The sequence below is a fragment of the Mirounga angustirostris genome, unplaced genomic scaffold, assembly GCF_029215605.1.
Source record: "Mirounga angustirostris isolate CCGP_5_RB_7025 unplaced genomic scaffold, mMirAng1.0.hap1 SCAF_10, whole genome shotgun sequence".
NCBI classification, from domain to species: domain Eukaryota; kingdom Metazoa; phylum Chordata; class Mammalia; order Carnivora; family Phocidae; genus Mirounga; species Mirounga angustirostris.
This window is the reverse complement of record NW_026991718.1, coordinates 79,338,684-79,357,288: the sequence shown is the minus strand read 5'-3', so window position 1 is coordinate 79,357,288 and position 18,605 is coordinate 79,338,684. Positions and strand designations below refer to the sequence as shown.

Genomic DNA, 18,605 nt, shown 5'->3' with positions numbered 1-18,605 from the left:
GAGTATTTCACTTTTTCCCATGACATTAGCTTTCAAGAGAACACTGGGATATATTGTGTCTTTAATTGCTAGCATGTACCTTGTTGGAAAAAGGCAAGCACTTCATTCAAAAAGACATCACCTTGAGGCTGGGGTTTATTGGTGGAAATGGTGGTGTGTGGGGAGTCTGAGGGATGAGCTAGTCCCAGCAGCGAGTGATAAAAATAGCACCACTACTTTTCACTGTAATGGACAGCCTCGCCTCTTGATTTTCATGTTTAGTATTAATACCTCCCTTTTATAGATGAAGGGACTCAGTTTTGGTGTGTCTGTGACTCGCCGAGATCACTTGGCTATGGTGACCATGTCAGGGTGCCAAGGCTTCCTACTACAGGCCACAAGCTATCTTCGTCAAACAACTTAAGATGCTGCCAGCCCATACGGTGACGGCCACTCACACGCTATGCTTTATTTATTTATTTATTTATTCTAAAAGGAACCAGGGCTCCTTTTTTTTTTTTTTAAGATTTTATTTATTTATTTGAGAGAGAGAGAATGAGAGACAGAGAGCACGAAAGGGAAGAGGGTCAGAGGGAGAAGCAGACCCCCTGCCGAGCAGGGAGCCCGATGCGGGACTCGATCCCGGGACTCCAGGATCATGACCTGAGCTGAAGGCAGTCGCTTAACCGACTGAGCCACCCAGGTGCCCACATGCTATGCTTTAAAGTCAGGTCATGGGTCAATGCTGCCACGCCGGAGGAAAAGGCTGAGTGTTTTTATAGGTAGCTCATATAAACGATATACACAAGAGCTGCCGAACGCAAGCTGCTAGAAGACACAAAAATAGCCTCAAGTAAGTTCATCCTAATGATACCACCCCCAGTAGCACAAACTGAGAAATGGGACTCTGCTGCTTAATAGAGCTACGTACTTGGACACACGGCAAGACAGAAACAGGAGATTCTGTCCATAAGGGTTAAAGGGCTGGCCACACGGAACAGCTAACTCATGCAAACACGGCATACCTTCATAGACACTGGGAACACAAAAAGAATTGTTCTTCTTTTACAATTTTAAGCAAGATCTCAGGGTCCTGGGATGGAGCCCCGCATCGGGCTCCCTGCTCAGCAGGGAGTCTGCTTCTCCATCTCCCTCTGCTGCTCCCCCTGCTTGTGTGCTAGCTCTCTCTCTCTGTGTCAAATACATAAATAAAATCTTTTAAAAGATTAAAATAGGGGCGCCTGGGTGGCTCAGTTGGTTAATCGTCTGCCTTCGGCTCGGGTCATGATCCTGGAGTCCCGGGATCGAGTCCCACATCGGGTTCCCTGCTCGGCGGGGAGCCTGCTTCTCCCTCTCATGCTCTCTGTCTCAAATAAATAAATAAAATCTTTAAAAAAAAAAAAAGATTAAAATAAATAAAAATTTAAGCATGATGTCTCCTTCATTAGGCACCGCCACTCTCTCCTGGGTCTTTGCCAGTAAGGCGCCAACGCAGGTCTCTGCAGCGGGTTAGCTGCAAGTGCGGAAAGACTGCCACTGGCCCAGTCCCGGGAGATGAAAGACAGAAGAAACCCACCGGACAGTTGGAAGGGTCCCAGATTCTTCCAGCCACATCACTCTGCATGCCCCAGACAGCCCGAGTCCACATGCGTGTGGCACAAACCGGAGCCAGCCCCCTGGCCGCCCAGCACGGTTGCTTCGGCGGCACACGGGGGAAGGAACGGTGCCTCCGGAGCTGTGTGGCCCCAGCCGCGGGCCCTGGCTGAGGAAGAGCAAACAAGTGCCAGGGCAGGAAGAGCCAGGAAACCTCCCAGGCGAGTGTCTGGAGCAGGTTTCTAGAGAACTCAGGGGCCAGGATCACGGAGGAGCTGTCCCCAGTGGAGAGCCAGACACAAGTTGCTCTGAGGCCCCATGGAGGGAGCGGGGCGCCGTTGCGCTTCCTTAGACACTGTCGAGCGGGTCGCATCCGTCGTGGGGCAGCCCGGAACAGGAACAGGTGTGCACCTGTTCACGTACCTAGGCGCCTGCCCCCACAGGAGGTGCCAGGGGCTCAGGGGGGCTCACAGCCCGGCCTGAGCCCAGCCTGGCCGTGAGAATGGCACGCACACATATGGACAGGGGCAGTGATTCTGGTGGCTGTGTCCAAGCAAGACCGGACCGACAGAGAGCGGCAGCTGGGGCCGCTGCCAGGCCAGACCCCATGGCTCACTCGAGAGCAGGTGAGGGACGCAGGGCGCCAGGAGCTAAGAGTCGGCTTGCTTGGCAGGGGTGGTGGTGAATGACAGCAAAGAAGAGGGAAGAATGGGATGCATAATGCAGGGGAGGGGGCTGTTTTCATCAAGGCCAAGTATAGCTCTAAGTCGAGGGGTTCTGTGCTCCCCCAGACATAATCTCCAAAAGTGGTGGCTTTCCTCATCAGACGAAAGTGAAGAAGAGGGGCGCCTGGGTGGTTCAGTCGTTAAGCGTCTGCCTTCGGCTCAGGTCATGATCCCAGGGTCCTGGGATTGAGCCCCATATCGGGCTCCCTGCTTGGCGGGAAGCCTGCTTCTCCCTCTCCCACTCCCCCTGCCTGTGTTCCCTCTCTCACTGTCTCTCTCTGTCAAATAAATAAATAAAATCTTTAAAAAAAAAAAAAAAAGAAGAAGAAAGTCCAAGGATAGAGGGTTTTTTATGAGCTGTGTCTCTCCCCCCCGCCATCTGCAAACACCCAGCTCCAGCTCCTTTGGTGGGTAAACCTGGTGGGTGGGAGTGAGCCATCAATTCCAGAAATGCTTCTGCGACGACAAGTGTGACAAGTGCTCCCATGATCCCAGGACCCGGAGGAATGAGGAGGCCACCTGACCACTCAGGATAGAGACAGAGGCCAAGAGCTCAAGTGTTGTGGCAAAGTCCCGGAAGCAGCTCCGAAACAAGCAGCTTTCTTACCTCCAATGAAATCAGTTTGTCCTGTGCCAGAAATCCAAGAGATGATCATCAGCCAAGGGCTACACATGATTAGAAATAGAAACAAGTTCTCTAACTTGAGAGATCATAAAACCTCTTCAAAACTGCCACGCGAATCTTTTGCGCCTGCATCTCTCTCTCCGACAATCACTGTGAAGCAGAGAGGAGGAGAAGCAATACAAATAAAATCCCCCTTGACCATGGAAGCCTTGGCGAGCTCAGCAATGATGTCTGTTTTGGGTCTTGAGATGAACTGATAGCCCGGACCTGCACCGTGATCGTTCTTGGTAACATCCCACATGACAGGCCTGCACCCACCCCAACCACACACACATCCCAAACCTGGGGTTTTAAAGTTTTCCTCCGTTTCACTGGGTCGTGGTCTTCAGAAGAGCAGGCATCTTATGCAGGGACTGCACTGCAGGCTGTGTCTTTCACAGACGGCACAGAGGAAGGTGTCGATGTGGCAAACAGGCAATCTGGATGGGCTCTTCCCTGTCCCCCAGCCACCTCCTCAGAACCGCTTCTCCAGCTCCCCCCCCGCCCCCACTGTGTTAGTAGGCAGGCTGAGCACATGCACTGCGATGTTTACACCTGTCACGCTGCCTATTTCTAAAGAGGCCTTAGCCTTGCAAAACAGAACAATGGAAAATGGAAGGTAGTTCTGAAATTGAAAAAAAAATACTGGACTTTTCCAAGCACTAACAACAAATCCGAATCTCACTACAATGGGCTCTTAGTGAAACTAACCCAAGGGGACTGTAGCCCCACAAAGAGGACCAATGATCAGACCCCAGACTGGAAATGGAATTATCCCATTCCTGGGAACATTAGATCCTCTTCTCTGAATTAAGGAGAAAAAAAAAATGTGATGAAAATCTTTTATGAGCTCCATCTATCCCATTTGCTTTCCTATCTTCTTTGGCAGAATTGGAAGATTTCAAAGACTGCAACAAACTCACATTTCAGCTACGTGTCAGGCAATGCACCAAGTGTTTTTTAGAGATTTACTTATTTATTTATTAAGATTATTATTTATTTATTAAATAATTAATTATTTATTAAAAGATTTTATTTATTTGAGAGAGAGAGAGACAGAGATAGCGACAGAGAACATGAGCGGTGAGGAGAGGGAGAAGCAGTCTCCCCGCTGAGCAGGACCCCGGGACCATGACCTGAGCCAAAGGCAGTCATTTAACTGACTGAGCCACCCAGGTGCCCCTAAAGACTTATTTATTTATTTGAGAGAGAGAGAGCATGAGCAGGAGGGGCAGAGGGAGAGAGACTCTCAAGAAGACTCTGCACTGAGCGCGGAGCCCGATGCAGGCCTCAATCTCATGACCCTGAGATCACGACCTGAGCTCAAACCAAGAGTTGGATGCTTAACCGACTGTGCCACCCAAGCACCCCTCACAAAGTATTTGTTTAAGTGACTCCTGTATATTCAGAGAATGAATATCTGTCAGGGTGTAAACTCTACAGATCCCAGAAAGAGTAAAACTTCTTAGAAACGCTTGGGGCAGCCTGCTGTCTGACTGGATGAGAAGGGTTTAGAAGGCCATGTCCTCAGAGTTTTCTTGGAAAGAGATCACAGAAGGGTATGTTTCCTAATACCATTTTTAGGACTCTTTCCAGATGATTGCAAGGTTGATGACGTCTACTTACTTTTTCAAATATCAAATATTCTCTCTTGTGTCCTCACACACCACCGGAACGCTCCAAAAATGATCATCATGAACTATCACGCAGCCATTAAAATTATGTTTACATGAAATGTTTAATGACATGGGGAAATGCCTATGTTCAGATTAAGGCGACCAACCAGAATGGAAAACTATAAATGGTATGATGTCAGGCATGTGAAAATGCATAAAAGAGATTCAAGAGACTGGTAATGGGTGGTGCTGGTTCAGACATGGGTGGGTGGGCGGGAAGGGCATGGGCACAGCGATTGGAGTCATCCATTTGGCAGCATCTATCCATCCAACAGATGTGCCCCTTTACTCAGGAATCCCCTCCTAGTAATCCCTGAATTAGAAAAATCTGGACTGTACTTGAAGACATACAGACAAGGGGAAGTTAAGACAACATGGCCTATAAGAGCAAGGAAGTGGAAACAGCACAATAAATGTTTAACAATGGGTTAAATAAATTATACTTCTGAGTATGACTAGGTAGCCTTTAAAAAGAATGAAGTAGCTATAAGAAATGACCCCCCAAAAAAGTCGCTACATAAAATGCATGGAATAAGTTGTTAGTTTAAAAAAACATACATATATGGGTATATATGTAAATGCACGGGAAAATAACTAGCAGACTACACCCCGATGGTTCATCTCCTGAGAAGCGTGGAGAGCTCCGTATGGGGTGTGTTTGTTAGGATGCTTTTGGCTACAGCTAACAAAAACCTAACTTGACCTGCTTTAAGTGGTCAGGAAGGTTTCAGGATCTCCCAAACAGCCCAAAGCAGAGACTCCTTGCGGGCTAATTCAGAAGGTCAAAGGCACTATGGAGGCCAATTCTTCACCTCTGCATTCCCTAGCCTGCTCTGGTGGCTGACGGCGGCCCCACTTACAGGCACCGCGTGGCCAGAAGAAGAAAATGGTTGCTTCCGCCTCTTGCCTCACTTGAACCGCCAAGGAAGCTTCCCGGGGCCCCACCCTCATGCTTTATTGGTCAGGACGAAGTCCACATGCTCGCACTGAGCCAATCACTGGCAAGGACAGCAGGCCCACCCAGGGTAGCTTTGGCCAATCAGGATTTACCCCTGAGACACACGGGAGCATGGTAGACACTAGAGCAAAACCAGGTTTCTGCCAGGCACAAAAAGAGGAATGACTCTTGTAGGGCCCAGACTGTGAAGGGGAGCTTTTTACTAGAGATGGCTAGATTATGTGAAACTTTTACGAGATTATACACATATATTTTAACTATTTAATTAATTTATTTATTTGAGAGGGGGGAGAGGGGCAGAGGGAGAGGGAGAAGCAGACTCCCTGCTGAGCTAACTCCAAGCCAACTTGGGGCTCAAGGGGATCCCTGGATCCCGAGATCATGACCTGAACCAAAGGCAGATACTTAACTGAGCCAGCCAGACGCCCTGAGATTATATTTTCTGAAAAGTCTAACGTTACGAAAACATTTAATGCATAGAGAAAAGCCCGAAAGGAAATACACCTTGAGATTGCAAGCGATCTTTGCGATCTTCACTTTTTTCTATGTTTTCCGAAAGTTACATATACTTTTATAACTAAAAAATAATAATTTTAAAAATGTTCTTTTGTTCTCTGTAGTTTGACTTTCAAGGGGCCCAAATATCCTTTGTGAAATTGTGCAGTGCCATTTTTTGGTTCAGAAGAGGGGAAGAATGAGGCTGCTCAGCTCTATCATTTGCCTTTCTTTAGATGGGCTTGGGTCTACTGGAAGTCCAGATGACTCTCAAAGACCCAGGAAAAAAATCCTCCTGGCCTTCTGCAAGGCAGCAGTCCACAAAGGTGGGTCCCTGGCTCCCACCTCTCACCCTCTGGCCCTGCCACTGCCCTGACCTCCATTCTGGGTGCTCTCATGCTTGTTGCCCTCCTTTCTCTCCCTTGTTACCCCTCCACCTCCCAAGGACTGCCTTGGCTCCAATCTTCCTTCTACCTTTCCTTCCCCCACACATCAAATGACCATTGGCATTCTCTTACAACTTGGTTTGCAAGGTTTATTTTAGGCAGGGAGACATGGAGCGGGAATGGTAGCAGCAAAATCTCCTTTGCAAATAATAAATGGAACTCTATCGTATCTATATCTATATATTTAATATATACAAATCTAATATATATGTATGTATGTATATATGTATTTGTATAAAATAGAGAGCAATGTTGAAGTATTTTGAGGGTCATCCAGATTCCCAGATTACCCCCCCTAAGATCACGGTGATAGAGACCACTGCCTTAGAATATCCATCTTTCCCAGATGTCAAGAGGAAACAATCAGCTCAGAGCATAAAGTATAAAACGTCTGCCTGATGAATTCTGACACACCCTGCACTAATTTCAGGTAACTCATCCAAACTGAAAAGGATTCGCTGATGGCTTAATCCTTCGTAAAAGTGCCTTACCAGGGAAGGCACCAGTGCCCCTCAAAGAGGAAAGGTACTGGCCCTTCCCTCTGAACCATATTTTGAAGGAGTGACTGACTGCATGAACACCAGCTGGTCTTTTTTTTTTTTTAAGATTTTATTTATTTATTTGAGATAGAGAGAGAGAGAGAATGAGCACAAGTGGGAGGTGGGGCAGAGGGCAGAGGAAGAGCGAGAAGCAGGCCCCCGGCTGAGCAGGGAGCCCAACATGGGGCTTGATCCCAGGACCCTGAGATCATGACCTGAGCTGAAGACAGACGCCCAAATGACTGAGCCACCAAGGCACCCCCACCAGTTGTCTTGATCAATGGGACCTACCGACTAAGCACCATGAACAGCCTCAGGTAAATAAATATATTGCTAGAAGGGTTTCACCACGGCTGACCAGAAGCCAGGGCCCTGCAGGAGAAGAGTGGAGATGTGCACGCTCTGAAAAATTGTTTTGCATCTGATGAACCTCCACAGCTGCCCACCCTCCAGCCCTTGCCTGGTTCTCTACTGCTCACCTTGGGGTGTTGGTTAACCACATCAAATCTCTAATTGGTGAGCTACATGGGAAAATATTTTAGGAACCTCTTCTTCCTCTTGCCTACAGCCCCCTCTTTCCCATCGACAAGAATAAAAACAATCACTTTTGTTATACCTAACACTGGTCCTTTACTGGTAATCCTACCAACTTGACCAGGGAAGCATTTTTCCCACTGTTTTTCTGACCAGGACACTGAGGCTCAAAGAGGTTAAAAAAAGTTGCCCCAAGTCACACAGTAGCCGAGCAGAGTACCAGTAGCTACCCCAGGTCTGTCTGACTTCAAGACCTGCATTTTATTTTCTGCCAGATCACAAAGCTTTCCATTCAAGGAAGACTTGCTAGAGGTCAAGGTCAGCAATGTGGAAGCCCTACCAGAAAATCTCCTTTCCTGGGCCCTTCTCTGGTCCAGGACCTCATTTTCAGTCTAGAAAGAATCTCTCTCTCTCTCTTCCTGGTCAGCTCCTTGGGGGCAGAGAGGACCCATATTCTTTATTTTTCTATCACTTGGGCCTACCATGTAGTAGGTGCTCAGTAAACATAGGCTGAATTGAATTAAGTGTATTCCAGAACTTTGCTGGTGTTTCACAGCATCAGGAGGACTTGGCAGCTTGTGAGAAATGCGGAATCTCGGCTCCCAACCCGGATGTGCTGAGTCAGCGTGTACATTTAACAAGATCCCCAGGAAATCACATGCACTGTAAAGTTTGAGACATGATGTTTGGCACCTTCCACCTTGTTTAATACACTGTTTTTCTCACACCAGTGTAGAAGCTAAGCTCTCTCCTTTCTATTCTGCATCATCAGATGGAAACCACACATTGTTTTATGACCCACAGAAGTTCAGGTGATCGTTGAGGGAACTCTACCTCAGAGACGACACTTCGCTTGCAATGCCCACTGGTCCCCAATGTCAAAGAATTCAGTGAGCAACAGTAGTGTCTTAGCTAATGACTGCATTTAGAAATTCTTTTTAACAAATGTTCACATTTAATAAGTGCTTATTTAGTTCTCTCAGGTACTATTAATCATCATCAGATTTAAACTTGAGTTACTCATAGTTAAGTACTCCATTAGCATTCACAAATTTCTAACCTTTAGATAACTCTCACCAACAATTCAGCTCATTGCCTACACCTCTTTACTGAGCATCTATTATGAATAAGGCCTCATAGGGATGAGATGCGGTGGGGAATAGGAGTGTGGCAGGCCCTGACCTCCCATCTTTGCTATAAATAGAATGAAGATCAGGAACATGCTAATTAACATTTGTGTAAGCAAATAATGCATCAAGTATCATTTCCACTATTTAAATGTGAAACTCAATTAGATGCTTCTATGATGCAGCCAATTAAACTGCTGGTGTGAAGCAGCCAAGTATACTGAGTCACTGGGCTATTTTCAACACCTTGTAATTTGACCTCTCTTGGGAAAGAGATGTCACTGCTTACATGGCATCAGCATGGGACAATCAGTGTCCTGATCACAATGAAAAAACTGACTTTTTCACGTGAAGAACAAGATACATACTTGTTTGAAAAATTAGGAAAAAGGACTTAGCCCTTTGGGTTCTTAAGGTTCAAAACAAGACTTCAAAAAAATTAACAGATACAGATGATCATAGAAAAGCTATGTGCATGCAGTATTATTTTAATCTGAACAAATCACTAATTTTGAATTTGTAACCTGAAATCAAGCGGCAGGATGAAGAGCCAGTTATAAAGATTACCAAGAGTTAAGAAAGATGGTTCAAAAAATAAGATTAATTCAACTTAATAATGACAGACATCACATAATGTGGGTCTTTTTTTTTTTTTTTACTATTTTCATTATTTTTACCATTTTCATTATTTTTATCATTTTCATTATTAAACAGCCAGAAACAGTAAAAAGGACCCAAACTCTTAACCAAATGTGCTTAAAAACAATCGTTATTTTCTACATAAAGATGAATTCTTTAGTCACCATCTGAACACTCTCATCGTAATCAGGGAATTTCTTTTCATCACACTAATTAGTAAAGCCTCACTTGGTTCTTTTCTTGGCACGTTTAACTCTTTAGGGGGTAACGTTTTATTAATAACATATTTCCTCCAGAATAAGTCCCTTCTCTCATCTCCACAGGAGTCACTCTGGGGAATAGTAAGAATAAAACCAATTCTATGGTCGCGCACAGTGGGACAGATCAGCAAATAAATAGAGGCATTGATTTCCCAGACAAAAAATGGCTAAAAGCAGCACATTTACAATTCTTTTAAGCCACACTCCCCATCTCTCTGGGAGATGGAAGACAAGTATTGAATGTCTTTATGTTGCACACTTTATTTCTAACTAAATGTTTAAGAAGACTGCTGAGAAATGCCAATACTTCTATGGGTCCTGGTTTAGCTGTGTAATGAAACACAGATTTTAAAATTTTATTATTTTTTTTGCTTTTGCAAAAATAGTGGCCCTAGTCAGAATAACGCCTTTAAACGTGATATTTATTCGGGGGTTATTTTAAAATTACATTTTGGGGTTATTTTTTTAAGGTTTTATTTATTTGAGAGAGAGAAAAAGAGAGAGGGAGAGAGAATGAGCAGGGGAGGAGGGAGAGGGAGAAGCAGACTCCCCGCTGAGCTGGGAACCCAAGGTTGGGCTCCATCCCAGGACCCTGAGATCATGACCTGAGCTGCAGGCAGATGCCTGGCGACTGAGCCACCTAGGCACCCCCATTTTGGGGTTATTTTTGCCAAACTTTCCCTTTAAGGAAATCGTTGTGGCAGAAAGACCTAGTACTTGCCCTTGAATTTTGAACTGTCACTTCCCACCCAAGAAGGGCAGCTCTGCTTTAATGCAAGCCATAATTAGTTGGTCGGTTCACTGGTCAGGTACTAAATTAGTGTTAGATAGACAGAGGTGTGGAAAGAGCTACACCTTGCCAGGAACTGCTTTCGAGCTAATTATCTGGAAAGTCCAAACAGGGAAAACCCTCCTATTAAGGAAAAGGTTCGGGTTCTAAACGATCACAAATGACCAGTTCGTCTCTGCTAATTAATAACCACTCAATATTTTACCTGTAAAGAAACAGGCCAACCAACTTAATGAATTTGGGGCACGATAATAAAGCAGCAGGTACTAAAGACAAACAGGTAGGGTTTTCCCCTCTCGGACCCCTTCTGAACACCTGTTGAATCCCGGGGCTTTTAACTTCCTGAACTAAAGCTTCCCGGATACAACCATGGTAGTTTTTAGGCTTTCTGTAAGTGCGTATTTTTAAGGTTTCCATCTTGCTTAATCTACAAAACTGGTTACTAATTATTTATGAATCACAGGGCTGAAAACAAACTTTCTTACCTTGAGCAGTTAAGGAGTGGCAGGCAGAGGAGCGGGGTTAGTTTTTAATTTAGCCCCTTGGCACCTGTCCCTACGCCCCGGGTTAACGACCCTGCGCAACTCTATAGAAAGGTCAAAGGTGCGCCTCCCTCCTCCGCCCGGGGAGGGGGCACACCTCCTATCAAAACAACACGCTGGCATCCAACCTGGGGAGCGGTGGCCAGGCGAAGCGAAGAGCCAGGCTCCGCGTTCTCTAAACGTGCAGGGGACAGACTGGGTACCCAGTCGGGCCCGGAACCAAATCCGACCTAGGGACCCGGAGAGATCGCGGGCCCGGGGCGCGCACGCCGCACTCCCCAGGGCTCCCCACTCTTCGCGAAGGCGAGAGATGGGGCTCAGAGAGGCTACAGGGCAACCCTCCAGGCTGCTACCTGGGCACGGCCTCTAGCCACCCCGACGGTACCCTCTGAGCTCCCCCAAATCCTGAGGTTCGGGGTGCCTCGTCCCCCGCTTCCTATGGCGAGACGCCCACGGAGCACAGCAACCCCGCCGCCGCTGCAGTCCTACAAGACGCGCTGTCCCGGGCGGCGGGACCCGCGGTGGGGGTGGGGCCCCACCATCCTGCGCCCCTGACCCCCGCACCGCGCAGCCCCGTGCCTGAGCGCCCCTTCGGCCCCGCGCGTCCACGGCGCCGGCTAGCAGGTGACCGAGTCCCGCGACCCCGCGCGCACGGACTCCCACCCCGGGCCCCCTGCATCCCCGGGCGCGGCCCCTTACCTCGGAGCTGGCCGGGGCGACCCCGCGGGGCCAGACGCGGACTGGGCCGGGAAGACGCGCCTCCCGCCGCCGCCGCCGCCGCTGGGAGCCGAGGCAGCGAGCGGGCGCGGCGAGCTCCTCCCGGGCGGCGGCGGGAGGCGCTGTTCTCGCTGCCGCCGCCGCCGCCGCCGGCGCCGCCGCCGCCACCGCGGCTGCGGGTCTCCGAGCTACGCGGCCGCTGCTTCCCGGCCGCCGCCGCGCGGGTCCCTCGGCTCCTGCGGGAGGCCGGCTGCTCGCGCGGCAAACTCTTCCGCACGCAGAGCCGGTGGGGAGAGCCGCCGCCGCCTCTTCCTCCTCCCCCTCCCTCCTCCCGCCTCCCTCCTCCCTCCTCCTCCTCCTCCTCCTCCTCCTCCCTCTCCTCCTCCTCCTTCCCTCCACTCCCGCTGCCGGGTCTCTTCTGGTCGCACGCCGGGCCTTGGCCCCGACCCAGCCTAGGACTCGCATCCTGCGACCCCCCGCCCCGGACCCCCAGCTCCTCTGGGCGACGCAGACATCCGCGCGCCCGAAGCCGTCGCCGCCTCTGCTGGGCTGCCAGGGACGCGCGGCGAAGTCCGGCCTGGGGTGCGGGGTCAGGACTGGACGCGGGGTGAGGGTGGGGGGGGTGTGTGCTTAGAGGTGAACGGGCCGAGAGGGGAGGTAGGCGGACGCGGGGCTGCCAGCCGAAGTCCCGTTAAAGTTGTCGCCGGGGGTGGCAGGGAATCTTCCTCCCCTGCCTAGTGCAGACACCCTCACCGTGCCCGCTGCCACCCCGCTGTCCCGTGCGATGGGGCGAGAGGGGGACGAGCACACGACTGTCGTCCCCTCCACGCCGTCCTAGCGGGGCAGGTCTGCGCGCGGAGACAGAGGCCGGACACAGGGCGCGTCTCTGCGCTCGGACCACTGCGATTTCTCAATGAGCGGTGGCGGCCGGGCGGGGAGGGAGGGGGCAGTTGGGACACTGGGGTTGGGGGAGAAAGCTGGCGAGCGCTGTTGCGGGGAGGGCCGCAGCGCCTGCTGGGGAGGAATAAACGGTGTTGCTTCCAAGGCGAACATAGCCGGTCCGGAAAATGGGTCAAGGATGGAAAGGAACCGGCTAATTGACCCCCCCCGCGCCCCAGGCAGAAGCACGTGGGGTGGGGGGCTATGGCCAGGAGCGCGCCCTCGGAGCTCCGCTCTGCTTTTCCCTCCCCTCCCCCGCTGCCCTCCACTCCTTTTGCACCAGTGCAGGAAATGTTCCACTGACCTACATATTTTTCCAAACATACGTGACCTTTTTTTTTTTTCCTCTGTGGGAGGAGACAGGCGAGAATCCAAGAAAAGGAGAAGCTGGAGCGGCGCGCGCGCGAGCAAACACGGAGGCTTTCACCAAGGCTCCCGCAGCAAACGCCGAACCGAGACAGACGCACATAAATAGTCCCCGGAGCCAGGAGCGGTGATTTGAGCCCCTACTCGGCGGGGCTCCGAGACAGCGAGGGGTGAAGAGGGGAGATCCTGTGTCCCACAACAGTGACCAGGTTCCCCTGGGCTCGCAGACTTCTCTCCACCGCGTGGAGGCGCCTGGGGAGAAGCCCAAAGGAGGGGAGAGGTCCCCTACCCCCGAGAGGTCACCTCTTCCCTAACATCACCTAAGTACAGCGCCTGGCGCAGTGCTGTGCACCCAGCAGCCTTTTTCAGAGGTCCCTCGGTCCCTCGCACATTCCAGCAGGTAGCCCTGGAAGGGAAGGCGCCCCCGCCAGTCTTTTTCTATCACACTTGGTTTTGTGGCCAGAAGGAATCTGCTAGGGCACTTCCTCTCAACACCAGTCGGGCCATTGTGCTGGGGTTCGCTGCCCACTCAGTTCCAGGGCCTATGCTTTATCCTCTCCCCGCTCGAGTTCAAGATAGGCCCTCTCCCGCGCAGACCCGACCAACAGCGCCTTATTTGGGCATGCAACCCCACACCGTCAATTAGATCAAAACGCTCACACAGAGCTCCTTCCCCCCCCCCCCCCCCGTAAAGTAGGTCATTCTCTTTATTTCCCACTTGTATTATTTTTGTCTAATTCTCCTCCTGAAAAATAATCAGCTGCAAGGAACTTTGAGCATCCTAAGAGAAGCCGTTAGGCTTGCTTCTGACTTGGAGGGCTTTTCAAGGAGAAGGAGGCATTCGGCACATTATGGTTTTGAAGTCCTCCCTTTCCAAAAGGAAAAAAAAAAATTTTTTTTTCTTTGTTTTTCTTCAGGCAAGTAGGTTTTGCCCTGCTCTTAAAGCATGGTCCTAATATCTACTAAAGGATAAAGTTATGTGCTTTTAACCCGATTCAGTGCCGACTTGAAAGCCACCTCCCTTCCTTTCTTGCTTTGAAAGATTCCAACTCCCTCCTCCTCCTCCCTTTTGGGAACTAGTTGAACAATCCTTAAATGATCTTTTAGGAAACGAATGACCTACAGTAATAATGCATCAAATAATTCTGCAGTGCAACCAGTGTTTTTGCTACTGTTTGTACCTGTTGCCCAGTAGGATATCCTACCATATGTGTGGTTTCTGTCTCTTAATAATGGAGATGATGTATATGTAGTTGTAGCACTCATTCCAGACTCCATCTCGTCTCCTGGTGTTAATCCTACCAGGTAGGACATCTGTCTGAGCAGAACAGGAAGTGCAGTCTGCAGCACAGGACCCAATCAGGACTAGAGCACAAGCAGGGGCCTCAGAAGAATGTGCCCTTCCCCCAAAATGTAGAGAGTCAAAGAGGAAAGTTTACCTCCTGTTCATTCTATGCATTTGACAGTTTCCTTCCTTTTATTGGCAGCTTCCATGAGTCAGGCTAGGCTTGGCCTGTGAGGGAGCAAGGGGAGCTTGATGGCAGTTTCTATACAAGAAGGATTTGCAGGGTAGAGGCAAGGATATAGATGAGGCCAAATACGGCTAGTGGCAGAAACAAAATGCCATGCGGGTTCAAAGGAAGGAATCGGGGTGAGCTTCTTGGAGGAGGTGACATTGATGCTAGGCTTTTTCATCAACTAGATAACAAAGTCAAAATAGATCATAATCTACATATTATTCAAAATGGGCAGCATGGAGCAAAAGAGCCATTTCAAAACTACATTGCCAATTTAGAGAAATTCTCAAGTCTCATGTAGTTAGTCCTTTAAAAGAACATGGCTTTACCCATTGAATGCTGCAATAGAGTATCCAGGAACCTCAGATATTTTTCAAAGAATCAAAATTTATGGAGGGGAGGGTCAAATTTTTTAGTTGCAATTATATCAATCTTTGAAGATCAGTGAAACAATTCAGTTTTTGTAATCTAACTGGAAGTCTTTTCCATCGTAAAAGTTGAATCTGTGGCCTGTCCTAATTTAAAACATTTATCCAATTAAATTCTCAAAATACACACACCATAGGTGTCCATATGTGGTGCTACATACAGGCAAGAATGTGTGGGCTATTCCAATAATTACAGCACTAGCTCAAGGCTTGGGACCCACGTTAGGTATGTATAGTCAGTAAATGAAACAGAAACTTGAGGGTAGACAACAAGGACAGGGTTCTTTGCCAAATGACATCATCACAGTTTTTCTGAATAATCATAAGATAGAGGGCCTTCTTTCTTTTCTGGACACCCAGAAACCCCTTTATGGATTCTTAACTCTGAGTAGCAGTTTTTACTTTCCGATGAAAAAGAAAAAGAAAACACAATACCAGACATCGTCAAGTAGGGTAATATCATGTTAGGGAAGAGAAGTGTTGCAACTGAGACAGAAGGGCAAGTGGGGTCAGTATGAAGATGAAGAAGAGGGCTCAGAGCCCAGTAACCAGAGATCGAATGACTCAGAGGCCAGGGCTTCTAGACACCTATAGAAGGAAGATTCAAGAATGTCCACCTTGTGATTGAAATAATCAAGGTGAGAATTTGAACACTTCAGTTCTGCTGAAGCTTCGCAGGGTGAAAGTGCAGGGTGGTGATTCGTTCCCTGCAGCAGGCTCTCTTGTGGGCCCTGAGGATGCTACCAGGAGACAATCAAGGCCTTGTGCAGCCCGCCTGGTAGGGTGAAGACTTGGCATCTGTGCCTATTAGATCATGTGGTTGGCAAACCCAAGAATAAGTAAGATTTCCTTATAAAGCTGGTGTGGAGGACCCGGGGAGGAAATGTGGGCTGGAAGAGTCTGGAGGTGACAAAGCCCCAAAGCCTCAGCCAGTTCCCACCAGTTAATTGCACTGCTTTTGGGGACCACAGGAGGAAATGGTACATGTGTATGTGCATGCATACGAACACACGACACACACATACGACACACACATACAACACACACATATCACACACACACACACGAAAAAGATATGGTAAGACTATTGACAGTATGGACACTTGAGAATAATCTTTCCTTATAGGTAAGCCCCTTGAGGAAGTCCCTTCATGTACATTTTCTCTAATAATAAATTTTGATTTTAGGTCCTATTTATCTCTCTTCTAAAGAGAATCTTTTTAAAAAATAGCCTTAATTTTTTAGAGTAGTTTTAGGTTCACAACAAAATTGGTCAGAAAGTACCAAGTTCAAGTATATTGCCCGACTCCCTCTTCCAACAGATTGGGACATTTGTTACAATCAGTGAACCTACACTGACACATCATTATCACCCAAAGTCCATAGTTTACATCAGGGTTCACTCTTGGAGTTGTACACTCAGTGGATTTGAACAAATGTATAATGACCTGCATCTACCATTATGGTCTCATACAGAGGAGTATTTTTCACTGCCCTAAAAATCCTCTGTGCTCCACCTATTCATCCTTCTCTCCCCACTAACCCCTGACAGATACTGATCTTTTTACTGTCTCCATAGTTTTGCCTTTTCCAGAATGTCATATAATCACATAGTAGGTAGCCTTTCAGATTGGCTTCTTTCACTTAGTAAAAAGCAGTTGAGTTTCCTCCACGTCTTTTCATAGCTCAATAGCTCACATCTTTTTAGCACTGAATAATATTCCATTGTCTGCATAAGAAGGTTTTTAAAAAATATATTTTAGTAAATCATGTTTGCAGAACTAGAAGGTAACATTTATCTAATACTTACGTGCCAGGTATTTGCATTACCTCATTTCGTCTTCGTAAGGCCCTGTAAAAAAAAATGATTTATGATTTCCAGGTAACAGATAGGGAATCTGACTGAGAGAGGCTCAAGGTGCCCCAGTCACTTGGCACATATGTGGTAGAGCAGGGTCTGATCCTGGCTCAAAGACGGCCAAGCCCACGCGCCCTCCCGCCCACTCCAGCAGTCAGCAATGCGGGATGCGACACAAAGCTACTGGAGGCATCGTTCACTTTCCGGGAGCTCTTGCTGGATAAGGAAGTGATGCTAAACCACATGTGCTGCTACGTCCTGCATGCCTCTTGTCTCTGTTTCCTCTGGTCCTCTCGGTCCCCTAGTTATTAATACCTTTATTCCATTCTTGAGGTGGGGCTATCTTCCAAGTGCTCGAAATAGCATTCCAGGATGAAGGATCGGAGTTGGCAGAAGAGCAACTCCCAGTCCTGACAATTCATAGAAGGAAATAAAGTCAGTGGGTCAATATGTGTGTTATTGGTACATTGGCACCCTGCCAAGGGCACTGTTTGGACTTTGGTGATAGTGGGATGGGAGTGTCCTTTTATAAACGTGTGATGTTCAAACCAGCTCTAGGCTATGGGTTGGGAAAGAGAGCCAGCTTCTGTGGGGAAAAGGAAAGTTTGGGTGCTGGTCAAGCCTCCCTCTCTTGGCCCATGAGAGTGGGACCAGTGTAGGTCCCCCTGTGCCCTCCAAGGGAGGAAACCCGTACCTCTGGTCACCCTTCTTGGTTAATGTAGTGGCTGGGGGTGTTAGCCTTTCTCGTTGCAACCAGATTGTTTTCTTGGGGCAATACTCAGCTCAAATCGTGAGGGTTCCCAGGGAATATTTAAACCACCCCACCTTAAACTAACAGCCATCTTGGGTGAGCCTGTGAAATGTGGAAGGAACACTGGCCTTGAAGCATGGAGAAAATTGGAATGGAAGAGAGAAGTCTTTTGTGTACCAGGTTCTGGGAGCTGGAGGGAGGGGGGGATGGAGAGGAAGGTTCTAGGGATGCAAATGTGGGTGAGCTGTAAATGTGCCAGAAGGATGGGAGGGGCTTTTCAGCTCCTGCAATTAGCAGAGAGGATTTCAAAGCAATTGGAGAGTCAGAACGAAAGCACATACAGCGTAGAAGAAATCACGTCAGCTCTGTAAGGTGTTTGCTTCTAGCGGCATTCATGAAGGCACGGGCAAGCTGTTGAGACATGCGCTTCTCCAACAAGTGCGAGGAGCATGCTTTAAGAACAGGGCAGAAAGACAGCTGGGGTGACACACAAGTGGCCATTGTCTTTAGCTGTTCTCAGCTCATGTCCCATGTAACAACTAAGAAGAGGCAATTTACTGCATTTACATGTATCTGTTAGTAAGAGCACATAGACCCTAAATGGGCATTTTCAGTTCGTTTTCCAAAGTGGCTTCCAATTCTGTCTTATTTTTTTGAACTCTCTGACTTCTGCTCAAATGCTATTTGAATAGTTGTTTCTATACTAACACATACATAACCTACCACGTACTTTGCCCAGGAAGAACATCATTCATTACACATAGTTCGCTTGAAGTGAAAAGCTAATTATGGAAAAACGTTCTCCAAGGAGCTATTTATAGCCCCTCCCAAGAAGGCAGCAGACTACACATTTCCCGTATGGGCAAGTGTTATTTTATTAGTGTGCTTTGTTGTGAGGTTTTGGTGATAAAGAAGCTTTTCTCGACAGCTCCAGTTTCACACCTGCATTGCCAGTGAGCAGGACGCTATAATACAGACAACCTGACTCCTTGGGGTTTTTTTGCGCACACGTGCAGCTACATGGCACTCAAGATTTCTTCCTTCCGATTTCACCCCTTCCTT

General features: G+C 48.3%; 1 protein-coding gene across 9 annotated transcripts in view; it reads right to left on the bottom strand.

Moving 5' to 3' along the window:
- Positions 1-18,605, bottom strand: part of NPAS2 (neuronal PAS domain protein 2) — a 166,746-nt gene that overhangs the window by 139,754 nt on the left and 8,387 nt on the right. For 7 of the 9 annotated variants that reach the window (XM_064572622.1, XM_064572626.1, XM_064572621.1 and 4 more), the window contains 2 exons: positions 17,108-17,202; positions 16,765-16,786 (listed from right to left, as the gene is read on the bottom strand). In XM_064572622.1, coding sequence (XP_064428692.1) covers positions 16,765-16,786; positions 17,108-17,202 — 117 coding nt within the window. Of the gene's footprint in view, positions 1-11,666; positions 11,953-16,744; positions 16,787-17,107; positions 17,203-18,605 lie in introns of those variants that run through there. The other 2 variants (XM_064572628.1, XM_064572629.1) reach the window with 2 other exon arrangements.